The sequence below is a fragment of the Vicia villosa genome, linkage group LG6, assembly GCF_029867415.1.
Source record: "Vicia villosa cultivar HV-30 ecotype Madison, WI linkage group LG6, Vvil1.0, whole genome shotgun sequence".
NCBI classification, from domain to species: Eukaryota; Viridiplantae; Streptophyta; class Magnoliopsida; order Fabales; family Fabaceae; genus Vicia; species Vicia villosa.
Window position 1 is genome coordinate 88078120 of NC_081185.1, and position 17153 is coordinate 88095272.

At 34.0% G+C, this 17153-nt stretch overlaps 1 protein-coding gene across 1 annotated transcript; it reads right to left on the bottom strand.

Moving 5' to 3' along the window:
• Nucleotides 1–2665: 2665 nt before the first annotated feature.
• On the bottom strand, nucleotides 2666–3151 carry LOC131614077 (uncharacterized). The gene has a single exon (XM_058885704.1). It carries the CDS (start codon nucleotides 3149–3151, stop codon nucleotides 2666–2668), a length of 486 nt encoding a protein of 161 aa, XP_058741687.1.
• Between the last annotated feature and the right edge of the window lie 14002 nt (nucleotides 3152–17153).

Sequence of the window (17153 nt, forward strand, 5' to 3'; positions counted from 1 at the left end):
TGTTTATTATTATTGTTGTTATTTTAATTATTATTATTTTATTCATATAAAATATTTATTTATATACTTTATTAAAAATTAATATATATTAAAATTGTATTCATATTTTTTTTATATACTATTATTGCAAAATAGATAAATACTTATAATTTTTGTAAATCATATTACTTTTAGTCGTAGTATTTGAATAATTTATATAATAATTATTATAATCATTGACAATAAAAATAATAATAATTATTATTATTATTTTGTTATTAGATGAATATTATATTATAATGTATTAATTATATTTTTATTGTTAATAGTGATGATTGGATATTATATTATTATTATTATTATTAATATTGTTTTAGTCGTAGTAGCTGAATATTATACTATATTATTACTATTAATTTTATAATTTTATTTTTTATTATAAGATGAATATTATAATTTATTATTCATATTATTATTGTTGTAATTTATTGGTCTGTTATAAATATAATAGTAAATTTTATTAATCATTTTTAAAAATTTTACAACGTTACACATAAATTAATTAGTTATAATTATTTAAATAAAATTTCATTTGAATTATTGATCTATATACAATGTATGAATTTTTTAAAAATTATTCTGTTTATTATTATTATTATTATTATCAGTAATATTATTTAAATTATTATTTTTTTTATTTATATAAATTTTTATCTATATAAATTTTTAATAATTAATACTATTATTTTTTAGTGATAGATGAATAATGGTAGTTGAATATTATTATTATTATTCTTATTAATTTATAAAATATAAAAATTATTTAAAATTTTATAATATTTAATGATAATATAAGTTATAAAATTTTAGCTACATTTTAGAAAAATATAAAATATTGAGTTGTGTAGAATATTAAAAATAATTAGAGACTGAATATAGAATTATATAAAATATTTATTATTATTATAATTATTTTTAATATTGATACATGAATATTATATTATTTCTATTATTACTAATTTATAAAATAAATAAAAAATAGTTTAGAAGTTAATAATATCAATGATAATAGGAGTTATATATATTACAATTAACAAATTTTCAAAATAAGTATTTAAAATATTAGGATTAATTATTTTAATTATATTTATAATTATAATTATTATATTTATTATTATTATAATTATTACTTTTTAATTATTATTATTTTGTTAAATGAAGTTTTATTAATTGATAGAATTTTGTGAGGATGACATATAAACATGGGGCTATATGATGATGACACCTAAGCATGAGGCTATATGAGAATGACACATAAGCAAAAGTTAGGGTTTTTGTCAAGGGTTGTCATCATGACAACCTTACATTTATATTAAGTAAATGAAAATGGAATATATTTTTTAAACCAAAATAGATTTGATAAAATGAATGTATTGAAGAATAAAAAATATAACTAATAAACCTGATTGGATTGATTAAAATTGTGTGTGAGAGATTAAAAATACAGTTTTAAAATAAACAATTATGAATTTTTAATATAAAACTGTTATTTAAGTTTTGTGTTTGCACTAATTTTTAAATTATGTATACCACCATGCATCCAATTAAAACATTATTTTATTTAAAAAAACTTTAATGACATGGCACATTCATGACTCCCTATTGGATGACAGTGTAAAATAGTTTTACACTGTCAGTACACTACCTTTTAACTCTAATGAAAAGAGAAAAGGGGTTATGCACCGACAGTGTAAAATATTTTTACACTGTCAACCAATCACCACCATGCATCCAATTAAAACATTATTTTATTTAAAAAAAACTTTAATAACATGGCACATTCATGACTCCCTATTGGATGACAGTGTAAAATAGTTTTACACTGTCAATGCAATACCTTTTAACTCTAATGAAAATGGAATACTTTTAAAACCTAAATAGATTGATAGAATGAATGTGCTCAGGAATAAAAAGTGTAACTAATAAGCTTTTTGTGAGAGAGATTAAAAATAAAGTTTATAATATAAACCTGATTTATAATTAGAAATTGATTTATAACTATAAACTGATTTTAAACCAGTTTAAAAATAGAAATTGATTTTAAACCAGTTTATAAATACAAATTGATTTTAAATTGGTTTAAAACTGAACTAAAACTGTTTTAACAATTAATTGGTTTTTTATTAAAGTGGTTTTTAAAAACCGAACTGAACCATTAATGTGGTTCAGTTCAATGCAGTTCATGAACCATGAACACCCCTACCCTCTACCACAAACTCGACCAAAATAAAATATGGTTTCCTTTAATAAATTTACATCGAACATTACTCATGAACCCTTCTTCACAAAATTCCGTCTTGACATTGTTAGCTATAACATCCCTCCACCACATGGAATCTTTCGATTTGAGCCTTTCCTCGATAAGACCTTGCACCTTGAGTTTCGGCTCTAAGTATCTCACCTCCAAGAATCTACTCCAAATAGCATTTTCTTCCGTTAGAATTCTACATTTCCACTTGAGAAGAAGCGCCTTGTTAATTTCACCGACATCTCTAATTCCCAAACCACCCTTCTCTTTTGGTTTGCAAACCGTGACCCAATCAACCCAATGGATACAACGCCTATTCGTGTTACCGCCCCATAAGAAGTTACTAACAATGCTTCTTATTTCCTTAATGACCAAACCCTACGCTTTAAAGAAAGAGAGCAAAAGCAAAGGAATTGCATTAAGAACCGCGTTGATGAGCGTCACTCTACCACCTATGTAAATGATTCTCCCCTTCCACGAAGAAATTCTACTCTTGATATTGTTAATGACTTTCAACCAAAATTTCCTCCTTCTAGGATTTGCACCCACAACGATACCTAAAAAAGAGAACGGGACTAAGCCTCTTTGACACCCAAGAAAATAAGTGGCCGAATTCAAGAACCACTCCCCGACGTTTACACCGAAGACATTGCTTTTTGTAAAATTGATTCTCAATCCCGAAACAAACTCGAACCCTCGTAACAACACGTTCAAACTCCATAGATTGTCGCTTGACGGTTCTCCAAGAATGATGGTGTCATCCACGAATTGTAAAATATCCACTACCTCCTCTTCACCATACTTGAAAGGTTTAAAATCACCCAAATCCACCAATTTTCTCACTAAAGCGGTTAGACCTTCCATAGCTAAAACAAAGAGGAACGGGGATAAGGGGTCCCCTTGCCTCAACCCATTGTGAACCATAAAATATTTTGTTGGGCTACCATTCACTAAGATGGACATATGACTCTAGAAAACACAATCTTCCAACCACATGTGCCATTTTTCCCCAAACCCCATATTCTTCAAGACAAATCTAAGGTATTCCCAAGAAACGGAGTCGTATGCCTTTTCAAAATCTACCTTAAGAAAAAAAACACCTCTTCTTGAATCTTTTGGACCAATCGAGAATTTAATTGACCAACACAACCCCGTCCATCATATTCCTACTCAGTACAAAGGCGGTTTGATTGGGGGACACCAAATTGCCAATCACCTTCTTGATTCTAGCGGCCAACACTTTTGCTATGATTTTATAAAGACTCCCTACCAAGCAAATATGGCGGTACTCATTCAAATCTTAAGGATTATTTGATTTCGGAATAAGGGCTATAAAAGAGGACTTAATGGACTTCACAAGCTTTCTTTTGGAGTGAAAATCCGAAAATAACCTCATAGTGTCATCCTTAAGAAAGCTCCAAAAAGACTTGAAAAACTCTAGCGTGTAGCCGTCCGGCCCCGGGCTTTTGTTACCGTCACAAGAGCAATTAGCCTTCTTCACTTCCGCCTCAAGAAACAGACCATCTAACTCCTCCCTATCCATTGTAGACAACTTGGCTAAACCTAACTCTTTAGGTTCCGGTCTACATCTCTGCTTCTTGAAAGAATTCTCTAAAGTAATCAAAAATATAATTTTTGACTTCGTCCACCTCCTCCAAACTACCCCTATCAGACACAAGAGAGCACAAAGAACTTCTCCCCTTCCTACTTCGAAAGGAATTATGAAAGAAACAAGAATTACTATCACCTTCGGTTAGCCCAGTTTGTCTAGAATTTAGACGAAGTAATCCTTCTTTTTTTATTAAGGCTTTCCCAAAATACTTCCACCTCCTTGGCCCTTTTTCTAACTACCTCATCCGGAGCATTACCTGCAAAATGAACAAACTTGTTATCTAAAGAATGGATCTCCTTGCTAGCATTGTTTATTGTTAGGTCTATCCATCCGTACACTACTTTGTTCCACCAAGATAGCCTTCCTTTGAGCGCTTTTAACTTCTCCACCAAACAAAAGTCACCTTTCCCTTTCACATTAATCTTTCCCCATTCATTCTCCACGAATTTATAAAAATATTCATGTTTCAACCAATTATTGTTAAACTTGAACGGTTTGGGGCCCCAATCCTCCCTATTGTCTTTGATCCAAATTGGGGCGTGGTCGGATATATCTCTACCACCTATAGATTGAACACCCACTTTCCAATCCACGATGAGACTATCCGAAAGCAAGAATCTATCTATTTTGCTCATAGCTTTTCCATTGCTATTATACCAAGTAAACTTGCCCCCTATTGTGGGAGGATCCACCAATTCCATCTCCTCTATAAAGCCCTTGAAAATGCTAATCTCGTTTCTACAACTTCTATTGAAAAGCCTATCATCTCCTCAATATGAGCAATATAATTAAAATCCCCCCCCCACACACACACACCATGAGCCTGGGAGATTGTTATTTTTGAATTCAATGATTTTCCTCCATGTCCTTCTTTTCACCGAATTATCACACGAAGCGTAGACATTAACCAAATAAATCTTCTTTCCATTCAAGGACACACACATTCCTATAAACCCTTCACCCCTGAAACTGAACAACATGGTAAAAAAGTCTTTTCTCCACATAATTAAAATGCCACCTGATGCTCCAATGGCATCCAACGAAGACCACTCCACCTTGTCGTCTCCCTACAACTCCTTAACAGCTCCCAACTCCATCTCCCTAAGCTTGGTTTCCTGAATGAAACACACATCAGCTCCTTCTTTCTAAATTAGATACCCTACTCTCTTTCTCTTAATCCTACTTCCTCCTCTATTATATTGTAGGAAACTAAAATCATGAGAACCTTATTTCTGCCCCCTTAAGATCAATTTTACCTTTGGAATTCTTTCTTTCCAGATCATCCATTCTAGCCACAGGATCAAAATCCTTCGCAACAATTGTAATACCCAAATTAATCATGGATCTCCATAAACCCTCAGAAATATTGCCCATCTCACCATTCGCTATTCTAGCATTACAATTTTTGATATCCGAGTGAGTTAAAGAATCACACGAAAGTGGTACTCCACCAGATAAATAAGTGCTTTTGAGAAATAAAGGTTCGAACCTGGTAAAAAAAGTGGCAGTTCATGATAGAGGCGAGATCGATTACCCACTGGAAGCACGAAGTCCTCCACCTTCTCTCCTAGCTGAAGAACGTCCCTCATCTTCCTCCTCACCAATTTAGAATTCTTCAGTCTGTGGCACTGTTCATCGAAGGACACTTATGTGTTGCGTTCTTTTCTTTCTGTTCCGCTTTGCTCCTGGATTTTGTAACGCCCGTAAATGTGTTTTTCTGTTTAGTTGTGATGTTTGTTGTATTTTTCTAAATTTTAACGTTTTTGAGTTGTGTCAGTCGGTAAATATTAATTATGTTAATATTTTACTTATTACTTTCCATGTGTGTAATTATTATGTTTTGGTGTTAATTGGTTAGAATTAATGTTTAGTAACATTTGGGCCAAAATTGGAAATTATGAGAGTTGAGTGGGTGAAAATGAGAAGTAGAGAAATAGAAAGAGTTATAGAGAGGTAAAATATATGATGTCTTAGAATAGAAGAGAAAAAGAGATATTTTAGAGAGAAAAGAGAGAAAACTTATGAAGAGAAGAGAAAGAAGAGAAAAACAAAGAGAAGAAGAGAATTGTAGAAATCCAAACCAAGCTAGAATCAAGATTAACTAAGGTAAGGGGGTGAATCTAATTTATCTTGAATGTATGGTTCCTATAGTTTTGTTTTGTTTTTGTTCTTGTTCTTGTTCATCCTATGCTTGACCAACAATGGTAGATTATGAGTTTTGTGAGCTTTGAAGTTATGAACATGATTTTGTGGTGTGAATGTGTAGTATGATGATAGATATCTTTATTGATCATGTTTGTTTTTCCATTTCTCCATGTTTTCTTGCATTAGAAGGAAAAACTAGGTTATGAGAAGTTTAATGATGTCAACCATGCAAAGTTGGTTGTTTATGTTGCATGATCACACTTTTATGTTGTGTTTGTGATTTGTGGATGTTTAGAATGATGTATATGTGTTAGAATAAGGTTTATAAGGGTCTGGGTGTTAGAAATGGTGATTTTTAGGTTTCTACGAAGCTTAGGTCGACCTACATAGAGGTTTGTGTCGACCTGTGCAGCGTAAAAGGCAAAAATCTGGGTTTTCTGATGAATGCGTCGACCTATTGGGTCAGCGTGCACATACCCGAGGGTGGCAGGAGTTCAATGCGTCGACCTATGATTTCCATGCGTCGACCTACTGCTTTTCCAATTTTTGACAGATTTTGTAACGGTCATAACTTTTGACCCGTAACTCCGTTTTTGACGCCGTTTGAAGCGTTATGAAGCTTATTGAGTATGCTTTATGATAAAGAGGAGTGTGTTGGTGGTTGAATGATTTTTCATAAATGTATTTTTGTGAAATGATATTTGCTAATCAAGTATGTTTTGACGGTATATGTGTGATGTGTGAATATGAACGCCTGAGTGGCAATTTTGTGATGTATCCGTGTGGATTAATATAACCGGTGTGATGTGGATATGTGACCGAGTTATATTATTGTTGTTGTTGTTATGTAATCGAGTCGTTTGTATGCACATCATAACATTTCAATACGTTAATGGCGGAATGCTGTTAACAGATGGCCTGCGGGCATTGGTTACCAGTAGGAGCTTAATGCTCGGTAACGGTATATTAGCCTGAGTGGCAAGAGGTCATCAGTAGGAGCTACATGCTCGATGATAATAGCCTGCGGGCTTCCTGAGTGGAATAAAGTCCCAGCATAATGCTCGGCAAGGTGTATTTGTCATAATGACAAGGAGGAGTTTACTCCGGATTTGGTACCACATGCATATGCATAGTCGAGTCTCATTCATCATCGTCTGTCTTTATAATTTATGTTATCATTCATGTGTCGCATTACTTATATATTGATTGTGGTTGACTTAGTGGATTACTTTGTTGTATGATTCTTGACGATACTTGTTGGCATTACTATATTTATCATGCTTCTTCATTATAAATTATATTCTCACCCTTCTGCTTTAATGTTACCTACGCGTGGGTAATATGCAGGTGATCCGCAAGTGTAGGTGCTCTTTTAGTAGTCGTCCGTTTTGGTGTCGTCCGCTCGTGATACATAACACCTAGGGGGGATCGAACACTTATTTTATAGATGATGCTTATAGGATCCTTTTGATGTATATTTGATCCTTTGGACGTATTCATATTATATATTTTGGATACCTTATCATACGTTGTATTTTGGAGGAATGTTGTGGATATTCTCCTTACCGATGCATATATATAAGTATGAATACTATCAAGTGTTTATGAGAATCTTTCCTCTTTGATTATTTGTGTTACGCATCTTTTGCGAGTATGTTATATTTTTGTGATGTGGTTACTTAAGTGTAATACTCTAATTGTTTATATAAGTTTAATTTTTATACTCTGATATTTGTACCTAAATACTTGGCTAGAATCGGGGTGTTACAGATTTCACTTGCAAAGATCACCGTTTTGGCCTTTTCAGATAAATTGATTGGATCACTAACTTCAAAAGGCCCAAACTTAACACATGGCCGAAGCCCTTTAAAGTCCTCCATATTGACTTTGGCCTTGTTTCTATTAGATTTAATGAAAATACCTCCTGGGCCCACCATCTGTGCCACCTCACCTTCCAAGCTTAGACTTTTAATAGGCTCTAGAGTACATGCAACCTTTTTAGAAGAATAATGCGATATGTTGTCTGAGCAACTGAAAGGTGTATTTTTCAATACAGATTTATCCGAAAACATGCAATTGCATTGAATGACTTCTGTGTCGTCCCTACTTTCCCCAACCTTTTCAAAAACTTCTGCATGATTCTTGGACAAGTCTCCATCACCCACGACCGTCTCTTGGGGTATTGTGCCACTAAAGGACCCTCTCATCTTCTCAATCTCCTTTGCCCTTTTACTGCTCTCTGATGAAAATGAGCACGTTTCAAAGTCACTGTTGGAGCTAACTTCTCCAAGAGAATGTGCCTCGTTATCTAGCTTCATCATGGGCTCCTCTATGATCATCAAGCTAATCTAAACTCCATCCAGGCACACATCTACCTTGCTTCTTATGAGCTCCAACGATTTAGTGTATATCATGAATGAAAGCACATCCAATCTAACTGATTTATCTTCGAGGAAATCCAATTAGCGACTGACCCTATATCGGATAAAAGAGTTTCAAGAAATCTAGCATTTCTGGCTTGACAAGGAATCCCATAGACGGAAATCCAAGTTGCTCTGAAACCTATGAAGCACGGACACCTTTAGGAGTAGGCGTGTCGCAGTGTCCGACACGTGTCGGTGTCGGACACTTGTATGACACCCGTACGACACGTGTCGGAAAAGTCAAATAAGTGTCGGAAAAGTCAGACAAGTGTCCCCTAAAAATTGGTTTTTTTCTTTGCTTCGACACTCTTTTAATCAGTGTCCGACACTCGTATGACACTCATACCACATATGTCGGACAACTCAGACAAATGTTTCAAACAAAAATTTGTTTTTTTTCTTTGCTTCAACACACATTTATATATTTTTTGGACAAATCTCACACACATCTTAAAGGGTTAAACATGTATTTGAACAATGTTATCAATAAAGAATTAAAGACATAATTTTGATCAATATATGGATAAATGAAACTCAAATATTAGCTTATATGTAGCGGTGTCGGTGTCCTATGTTTTCAACATTATCGGTGTCGGAGTGTCCGTGTCGTGTCGTGTCCCGGTGTCCGTGTCAGAGTGTGTGCTTCATAGTCTGAAACATTCGACATCTGTTGGCCTCCACTTGCTCACTTCCTTAAACCACCTTCTTTTCCAGTCTCCAACGTCCTGAAGCAGCACCTTTAAGACTCCATCAACTGTCTCCTCAAGCAAGCATATATTTGGCCCTAAGGGTGTTGCTCGACTAGAGAAAATACCCCCTTCCAAAAAACTTTGACTAACCCCATAAGCAAGTCACAGAGACGACGTGATACCAACCAAAGCCTTCTTAAACTTCTTCAAATCATCAGCCAGCGATTTAAAGAAAAAGGCTTTGCAAGCCTCCTTCCCATCATCTTGTCCTCTAATCTGTTTACCTCTAACTGCTTCCACAAAACTCTTTGAGGGAGCTATATCTGCACGTGAAGGGCCATCCGCCACGACCTTCAATATTTCTTCCTTGTGTTTTCCCTCAAAATCCCCAAAGGACTTCTTACCTAAATCCGACTTGACGTTTAAAACTGCATACTTCCGCTTGAACTTAGAGATATTGGCACTAGTCTTCCTTCCATCAAGCCAAGTGTTGTCGAGCTTAACCTCCAGCACCCTTTCATCTGCTACATTTACATACCTCACAAAGCCATATTTCTGACCTCTCCAGTCTTTCTTCGGTGGTATGACTATCTCTTCAATCAGACCTAACTCTTTGTACTCAAAGAACAGGTCCTTAGCTCTCCACCCATCACCAAAATCATTGAAAAATAAGGTAGACTTTACGCCATATTCAACTCCTCCACCATTCTTCCAAATATCCCATCTAATAGGATGAGTAGAAACGTATTTCTTCCCTTTCTTCCTTTCAACCTCTTGCCAGACTCCTGCTCCATGGATATTCATGGTGACGAACTATTAGATGCAAGCCGTAGCACTCAAACCCTAGCGCTCTTTCTCTATCTAACTTTCTCTCTCATTTATAATAATTATATTCATATAATACCTTATTTTTTAGTTAGGTGAAAGTATTGTCATAATAAGTAATATTTATTTAATATAGGTAATTTGATTTGCTTATCTAAGGAGTACGTGTGAAAAGCCAAAAATAATTATTTTACATGTGATTTTCTTTAAATAAACTTCATTTAGGAAATATAACTAGTCGATGGCCATAGAAATTATGTGAGGCGGGAAACAAACTACAATTTGCATTTAAAACCTTAAAAAAAGATTTGTATCCATTATATAACTTGGGGAAAAAAACTTCTTTTTCTCCTATATTTCGAAGTTGATCTTGAACCCAAAATCTTACTTAGGAATCATAACTCCATGAATATAAGTTAAGTTGATACAGAACACAAAATCATGCTTAGGAATCATAGGTCCATGGATCTATGTTAATAGAGATGCCAAGCAAAAGTTAACAAAATATTTAACTATTTTTTGTTGCTTTATTGTAAAACTTTGTTACTTTGACAACTTATGTCTGAGAATAATCATAAACTGTGTTTGTTTTGCTTCTACTAAAAAAAAAAAACTAACAGATTAAAGCATTTCAGTATATATTAATGAATTGAAAATCAGGGTAAACCAAGCAACAACCACTAATAAAAAAAACAAAACTATTTGAAAATTAATGTCAAGAAAATAAAACACAGTGCCATTCAAAATTCAAAGTCGGATAAAACTTAAAACAGTTATGCAACAGAACAGAAATAGCAAAACAAAACAGTACTAAACTTGTCCAAAGTCAAACTTCCTCAAGATTCTTAAGGCACACCACAATATATAAACTCTTGTCATTTCTGGTCCTAAACTTCAGTTAACAAGTGAGCCAAGCCATTTGTCAGCGCAGACGTTGAAGTTAAAGTAGCCATCCAAATACTAACCAACTGCAGCAATCAAATATGATTTTATTTGAACAATTAATTAAGGTAATATCAAGAACTGCCAAACGTTAAAAATTGTGAAGAAAAATAGCTAAAGGCTTTACCTCTTTGATTCCGATGATGACATCTTTTTCCTTCAAATCAGTAGTAGGAGTTTCAAATCGGTTTAGTAAATCAACGGCTGAAATTGGTGACAAGGGAGCAACAACCAAATCATCACTAACAACACACATAGATGGACCCTTTACATAATCTAATATTTCCAGTATAGATATTATGGTCACCATGACGTTTGAAAAATTGGGTGCGAAAACTTTGATCAACATCAGTGTCAAGAAGCCGGTTCTTAGCTTCTATTGACATAAAATATTTGTTTTCATTCAAATCAAATATACTTTTGTACAAACTGTTGATGCTGCCTAAGGAACAATTCGTTCCAAAGAGTGGTGCCACAATTCCCAAAGGAAAAGTAAGAAAGCCCAAAATTATGTTTGCAAATTTTTGTTCCCCATGAGCACACAATATCTTTCGATCCGATTTTCTTATAACTAGTTTCACAGTGATTTCGGTATCTGGAGTAAATTCACCATCAGGCAAGAAAAACCTTGAACTCTGTATAGATGGTTTCTTTCCTAAAAACAAATCTGTCAAAGTTGAGGTGGAAAACAAAGAATGCTTCAACAGATCAAGTACCTATGTAAAATAATAATTTTGGTTAGAAAAAAACTGAGATGTGTTAATACCATCAATAATAGTAATACTCAGATAAAATAAATACCTTTTTCTTAGTGACTTTGAGAACTATTTCTTTTACCAAACTATGATATACTATGCCATGTTCCTGCAGCAGACGAAGGCTTGTATAGTCAAATTCTTTTGGAATTACAGTGAGATTGTCTGTTATGACAAAAGTAACAGCACCATTAACAAATCCTTGGCAGGAACTGTTCAGAAAAACTGGAGAGGTACAAGAATAGCCACAGCGACATTTATGTTTATCTTTAAATGGTGATATTGTCAAATCGTTGTAGCTGCAATTAAAATTGTTACATGCCAAGTATTTGGTGGGTGGAGTGTCGTCAATGTTGAGTTTGAGGGTGTTGCAATAATCTTCGGAAATGTTAATTGGTTCCAGAAGAACTTGTTTGATTCTGTCCGCACTTAAACAACCGTCATCAAGAATTAAGTGACTGTCCGCACTTAATTGTAATTCTTGAAATTAGTTAGTCTTGGAAGAGATGGTGGAGCTATTGAATGCATAAAAAGGTTATGTTAACCAACCTTTGCATTTACAACATCAAGATAAGAGTTTCATTAGGATAACATTCCTTGGAAAGGGATCGCTCAATAATCACAACCTCAGAAGACTATGCTTGTTATGGTTTTGGGAACTATGATTAAGTGGGAGAAAGCATCGTCTATTTATTTATTTTTTTTAATTGAGTGTTGAATTCCTAACGTTTTAGATAACAAAGTTAAATTATTTAACCACTTTTTAAGAATAGTGTGCATTAGTATACTAATTTTTTTTTTAGTAGTATACTAAATATTTTGATAAAAGTAACATTTTATTTCTTTTGAAATTAAGTGCTAGACGACTTTAATCATTCCCTTTATTTTTTACTCTCTTTGTTCATTAGTTGCTAGGCGAGTTTAATCATCCCCTTTATTTCTTACTCTCTTTGTTCATTACTATGATTTTTAAGTAAATAATTATATAAATATATACAATTATATAAAAAATATTCAAATTTATAATTTTTCAAGCAGGTTAATCTTCTTCTTGGTTAGGGGTGGAAATAGGTTGGGTCGAGTTAGACTTTACCAAGCCTAAGTCTGACCTGTCAAAAAAATAGAAGTCTAAGTCCGGCTTTAGCTTATTTTTAGGTCTGAGTCTGACCTTTTCAAAGGTCTAATTCTGACCTTTTCGAATGTCTGATTAGCATGTTAGCCTACATTGAAGTCTATTTGTTTTAGACATGTGTAAAAAAAGCAATTAAAATAATGTTTAAATAGACTAACTAACTAAAAGACCAAGAGACTCTAATTTTTTTGTATTGCTTATTTTAACTTACCTATTAGCATAAGCTCTGTGAGACTATTTGTTTAAGAAAACTTATGAAAACAATGTTCATCAGGAAGTCTAAAAGTGCTAGTAAGGATATGAATGTAAACAAAAAAGGAAAATTAATGAAGAATAATTCTAAGGAGTTAAGATGTCAATATAGTGGGAAATTTTTGGTGGGTTTTGTGAACAAAAGGAGGAGTTCGATATATGTAGAAATAATGCGAGACAATGGGAATTTTTGAAGAATAATTTAGGAGGTAAATTAAGGTCGGCTATTCTAGCTTTGGGAGTGGTTGATGCGAAGGGTCGAGGTAAGCTTGTGAGTAGGATCGAGAATTTAGAAAAAGGGGGAGATATATGAGGGGAAGTTAGGAAGGAGATTAAAATTGTGACTCAATGATTATAGGAACCTCGAATAAAAGAGGGGGAGCGAATACACTCAAAAGAAGGAGAATATGTTCGTTGATCAAAAAGGGCAAATCGGAAATTTTCTTGTTACAAGAGACTAAGGTTACTAGTATGAATGATGTTATTGCTAAGAGTTTTTGGAGTTCTTCGGAGGTTGGATTTTCTTTTTCTAATTCTTTGGGAAGATCGGGGGATTTACTTACTTTGTGGAATACCGATAATATGGAGGTTTTGAATAACTTTAAAGGGGATGGGTATTTGGGGATTAAAGTGTGTTAGAAGAACAACCTTTACTATATGATGAACAATTATTCATCTTGTGAGTTGAGTAAAAATAAAACTTTGTGGAATGACTTGTTAGCCTTGAAGGAGGCATTCAAAGATGGCGAATGGTTAATGAGTGGCGACTTTAATGCAATTAAAAATGATAGAGAAAGGAAAGGGAGGGAGGTTCGGGTGAATCATAAAGAGGCGGAGTTATTTGCGGAGTTTATGAATAAAAGCTATTTGGAGGATATTCCATGTAAAGGAAAAAAAACTTGTTAGTATAGTGGAGATGCTAAGTCGATGAGTAGAATTGATCAGTTTCTTTTGTCTAACAACGTTGTGAATAGTTGGGATGTTATTGGCCAATTGATTGGGGATAGGGATATTTCGGACCATTGTCCTATTTGGATAATGAAGGAAAATTTTAATTGGGGACCTAAGCCGTTTAGATTCAACAACGAATGGTTTTCTTTCGATTCTTTCATTCCTTTTGTCGAAAAAGAGTGGAAAAGTTTGAAAGTGGAAAGAAGGGAAGATCTTGTTTTAAAAGAAAAGCTTGGGCTTTTAAAAGATAAACTTAAAAGGTGGAACAAGGAGGTGTTCGGGAAGATTGAGTTGGAGATAGAGGGAGGTGTTTGTGACATTAACATTGCTAATGAGAGGTTGGATTCAATTTCTAATCCTTCTTTCAAAGATAACCTTGAATTTAGGAAGGAAGCTTGTTGTAGATTTTGGAGGAATTTGAGGATTAAAGAAAATATGCTCTTACAAAAATCTAGGTAGACTTGGCTTCAATAGGGAGACTCGGATAATGGTTTTTTACACAAGGTAATGAAATAAAGAAGGCATAATCATATAAAGCTGATTCTTACTTCAGGAGGTTTGGTGGAGTCAGTGGAGGAAGTTAAAGAGGCGGTTTTTAACCACTTTGGGAAGAAGTTTATTGAAATGGATGAGCTTAGGCCGTTGTTGGATGGCATTCCTTTTAAATCTATTACTAGGGAGGAGGCGTTGGTGTTAGAGAAACTTTTTCTTGAATTTGAAATTAAGGAAGCGGTTTGGGAGTATGGTGGGGTGAAAAGTCTGGGGCCGGACGGGTACTCTTTTCTTCAACTATTTTTTTGATGGAAGATCTATTTTCAAGGTGGTTACTACTTTTTTTTTACTTTAATTCCGAAGTCTAATAATCCGGTAAGTTTGGATAATTATAGGCCTATTTGCTTGGTGGGGTGTATGTATAAAGTGGTGGCTAAGCTTTTGGTGGGAAGATAAAAAGGTGTGTTAAATTCTATCATTTCTCCATGTTAAAGTGTTTTTGTCTCCGGTAGGCAATTGTTGGATGGAGTACTTGTGGCGAATGAAGTGGTGGACTATGCTAGAAAAGAAGGTAAAAATTATATTCTTTTTAAAGTGGATTTTGAGAAGGCATATGATAAGGTTAGTTGGAGTTTCTTACGGTATATGCTTAAAAGGATGAGTTTTGGGGAAAAATAGATGAAGTGGATGAAATTCTTGGTGTTCACTGGTAATATGTCGGTGTTTGTCAATGGTAGTCCACCTAATTAGGAGTTTGTTGTTTCTAGAGGATTAAGGCAAGGTGATCCTCTTTCAACTTTCCTTTATGTTTTGGTGGCGGAAGGTCTTACGGGTCTTGTAAGACAATCTATTGAAGTGAGGGATTTTCAAATATTTTCTAATTAGGAATCTTGTTGGGTGGACATTCTTCAATTTGCGGATGATACTTTAAGAATTATAATTTAATAAAAATAGAGCAAAATATTTAACTTTCATTCTTATAAATTATTTTTTTTATCATTTAAAATTTTAATTTAATAAAAAATAGAGTAAAATCTTTAACTTTCTTTCTTATAAATTATTTTATAAGAATAAAAATTTAACTAAAAAATAAAGTAAAAATTACATGAAAATATCCTTTTAAAACTCTTATCATGAGTAAAGTTTAATCATCAAAATATAGTTGTATTTTAGATTACACATATTTTTTAATTAGCAAGATATTTTTGAAACAAAAAATTAAAACAAAAATTAATTTTTAATAAGATAAAAAATGCATTTAAAAAAAAATTCTTAAATAGTATTTATATAATAATATAATATTAATAAAATATTAAATATACAATAGTGGAAACAAAAATTATATTGTAAATGTAAAATATAATATAGCAAGTCCAGTGGTAGTGCTCCTAGTGTGCATCCAGGAGGACATGGGAAAAGGGGAAAAATCAAAAGTCCCCTATATGGCACCGAGGTAAAAATGCTGTTAAGCCGAAAATAAAAGATAGTGCCATTCAAAATTCAAATTCGGATAAAACTTAAAACAATAAAGCAACATAACAGAAATAGTAAAACAAAACTGTACTAAACTTCTCCAAAGTCAAATTTCCTCTAAGATTCTTAAAGCACACTACAACACACTACAACATATGAACTCTTTTTATTTTTGGTCATAAACTTCAGTTAACAAGTGAGCCAGGCTATTCGTCAGAGCTGACGTTGAAGTCAAAGCAGCCATCAAAATACTAACCAACTGCAGCAATCAAATAAGATTTTTTTTGAAAAATTAATTAAGGTAATATGAACAATTGCCAAACGTTATAAAACTATGAAGAAAAATAGCTAAAGGCTTTACCTCTTTGAGGCCAATGATGACATCTTTTTGCTTCAAATCAGTAATAGGAGTTTCAAATCGGTTTAGTAAATCCAAGGCTGAAAGTGGTGACAAGAGAGATACAACCAAGTCATCAGTAGGGATGGAAATAGGTTAGGCTTTAGAAGGCCTGAGTCTGGCCTACGATAAACTTAAAAGGCCTAAGCCTAGCCTAAGGCCTATCATAGGCTTAATTTTTAAGCCTGACCTGGCCTTTTTAAAAGTCTGACCTGGCCTGAAAGCCTATTTAAAAAGCCTTTATTTCATTAAAGTTTTTAATTTATCCATATTACTTAAGAAGCCTTATAGGTCGGCCTATACATGCATATATAAGTAGACCTATTTAACCTTTGTTATATATATATATATATATATATATATATATATATATATATATATATTGTTCTGGTCTGGGCCGAGCAGGCCCAACACTTGTTACCAGCCGAGCAGGCCCATTTCCCTTGGGCCCAATTACTGGACAATAGATAGGGGCTGCCCTTCGCGAAGACTCTGGCCGAGCAGGCCCAAACCTTTGGGCCCACTTGCTGGATAACCGTCAAGGAGTTATCCACGCACGAAGACCACGCGTCACGCAGCGAGGGATCCGGTCAACCACCTCCGAACCCTACGCTATGATCATCCGGAACGTGAGTCTCCTGCTGACTCAGCCCTAGCATGGGACGTTCTGGCAGTTCCCTAGCACGTGGGCCTCCAGTTGGATTTGGCCCAATTAGGGAACCTTGGCCCAGCGCTGGGGGCTATAAATACCCTCTTTAACTAGAGGGTCAGGTATTCC

Coding starts and splice junctions, on each gene's coding strand:
- LOC131614077 (XM_058885704.1), bottom strand. CDS start 3,151: ATGGAAGGTCTAACCGCTTTAGTGAGAAAATTGGTGGATTTGGGTGAT.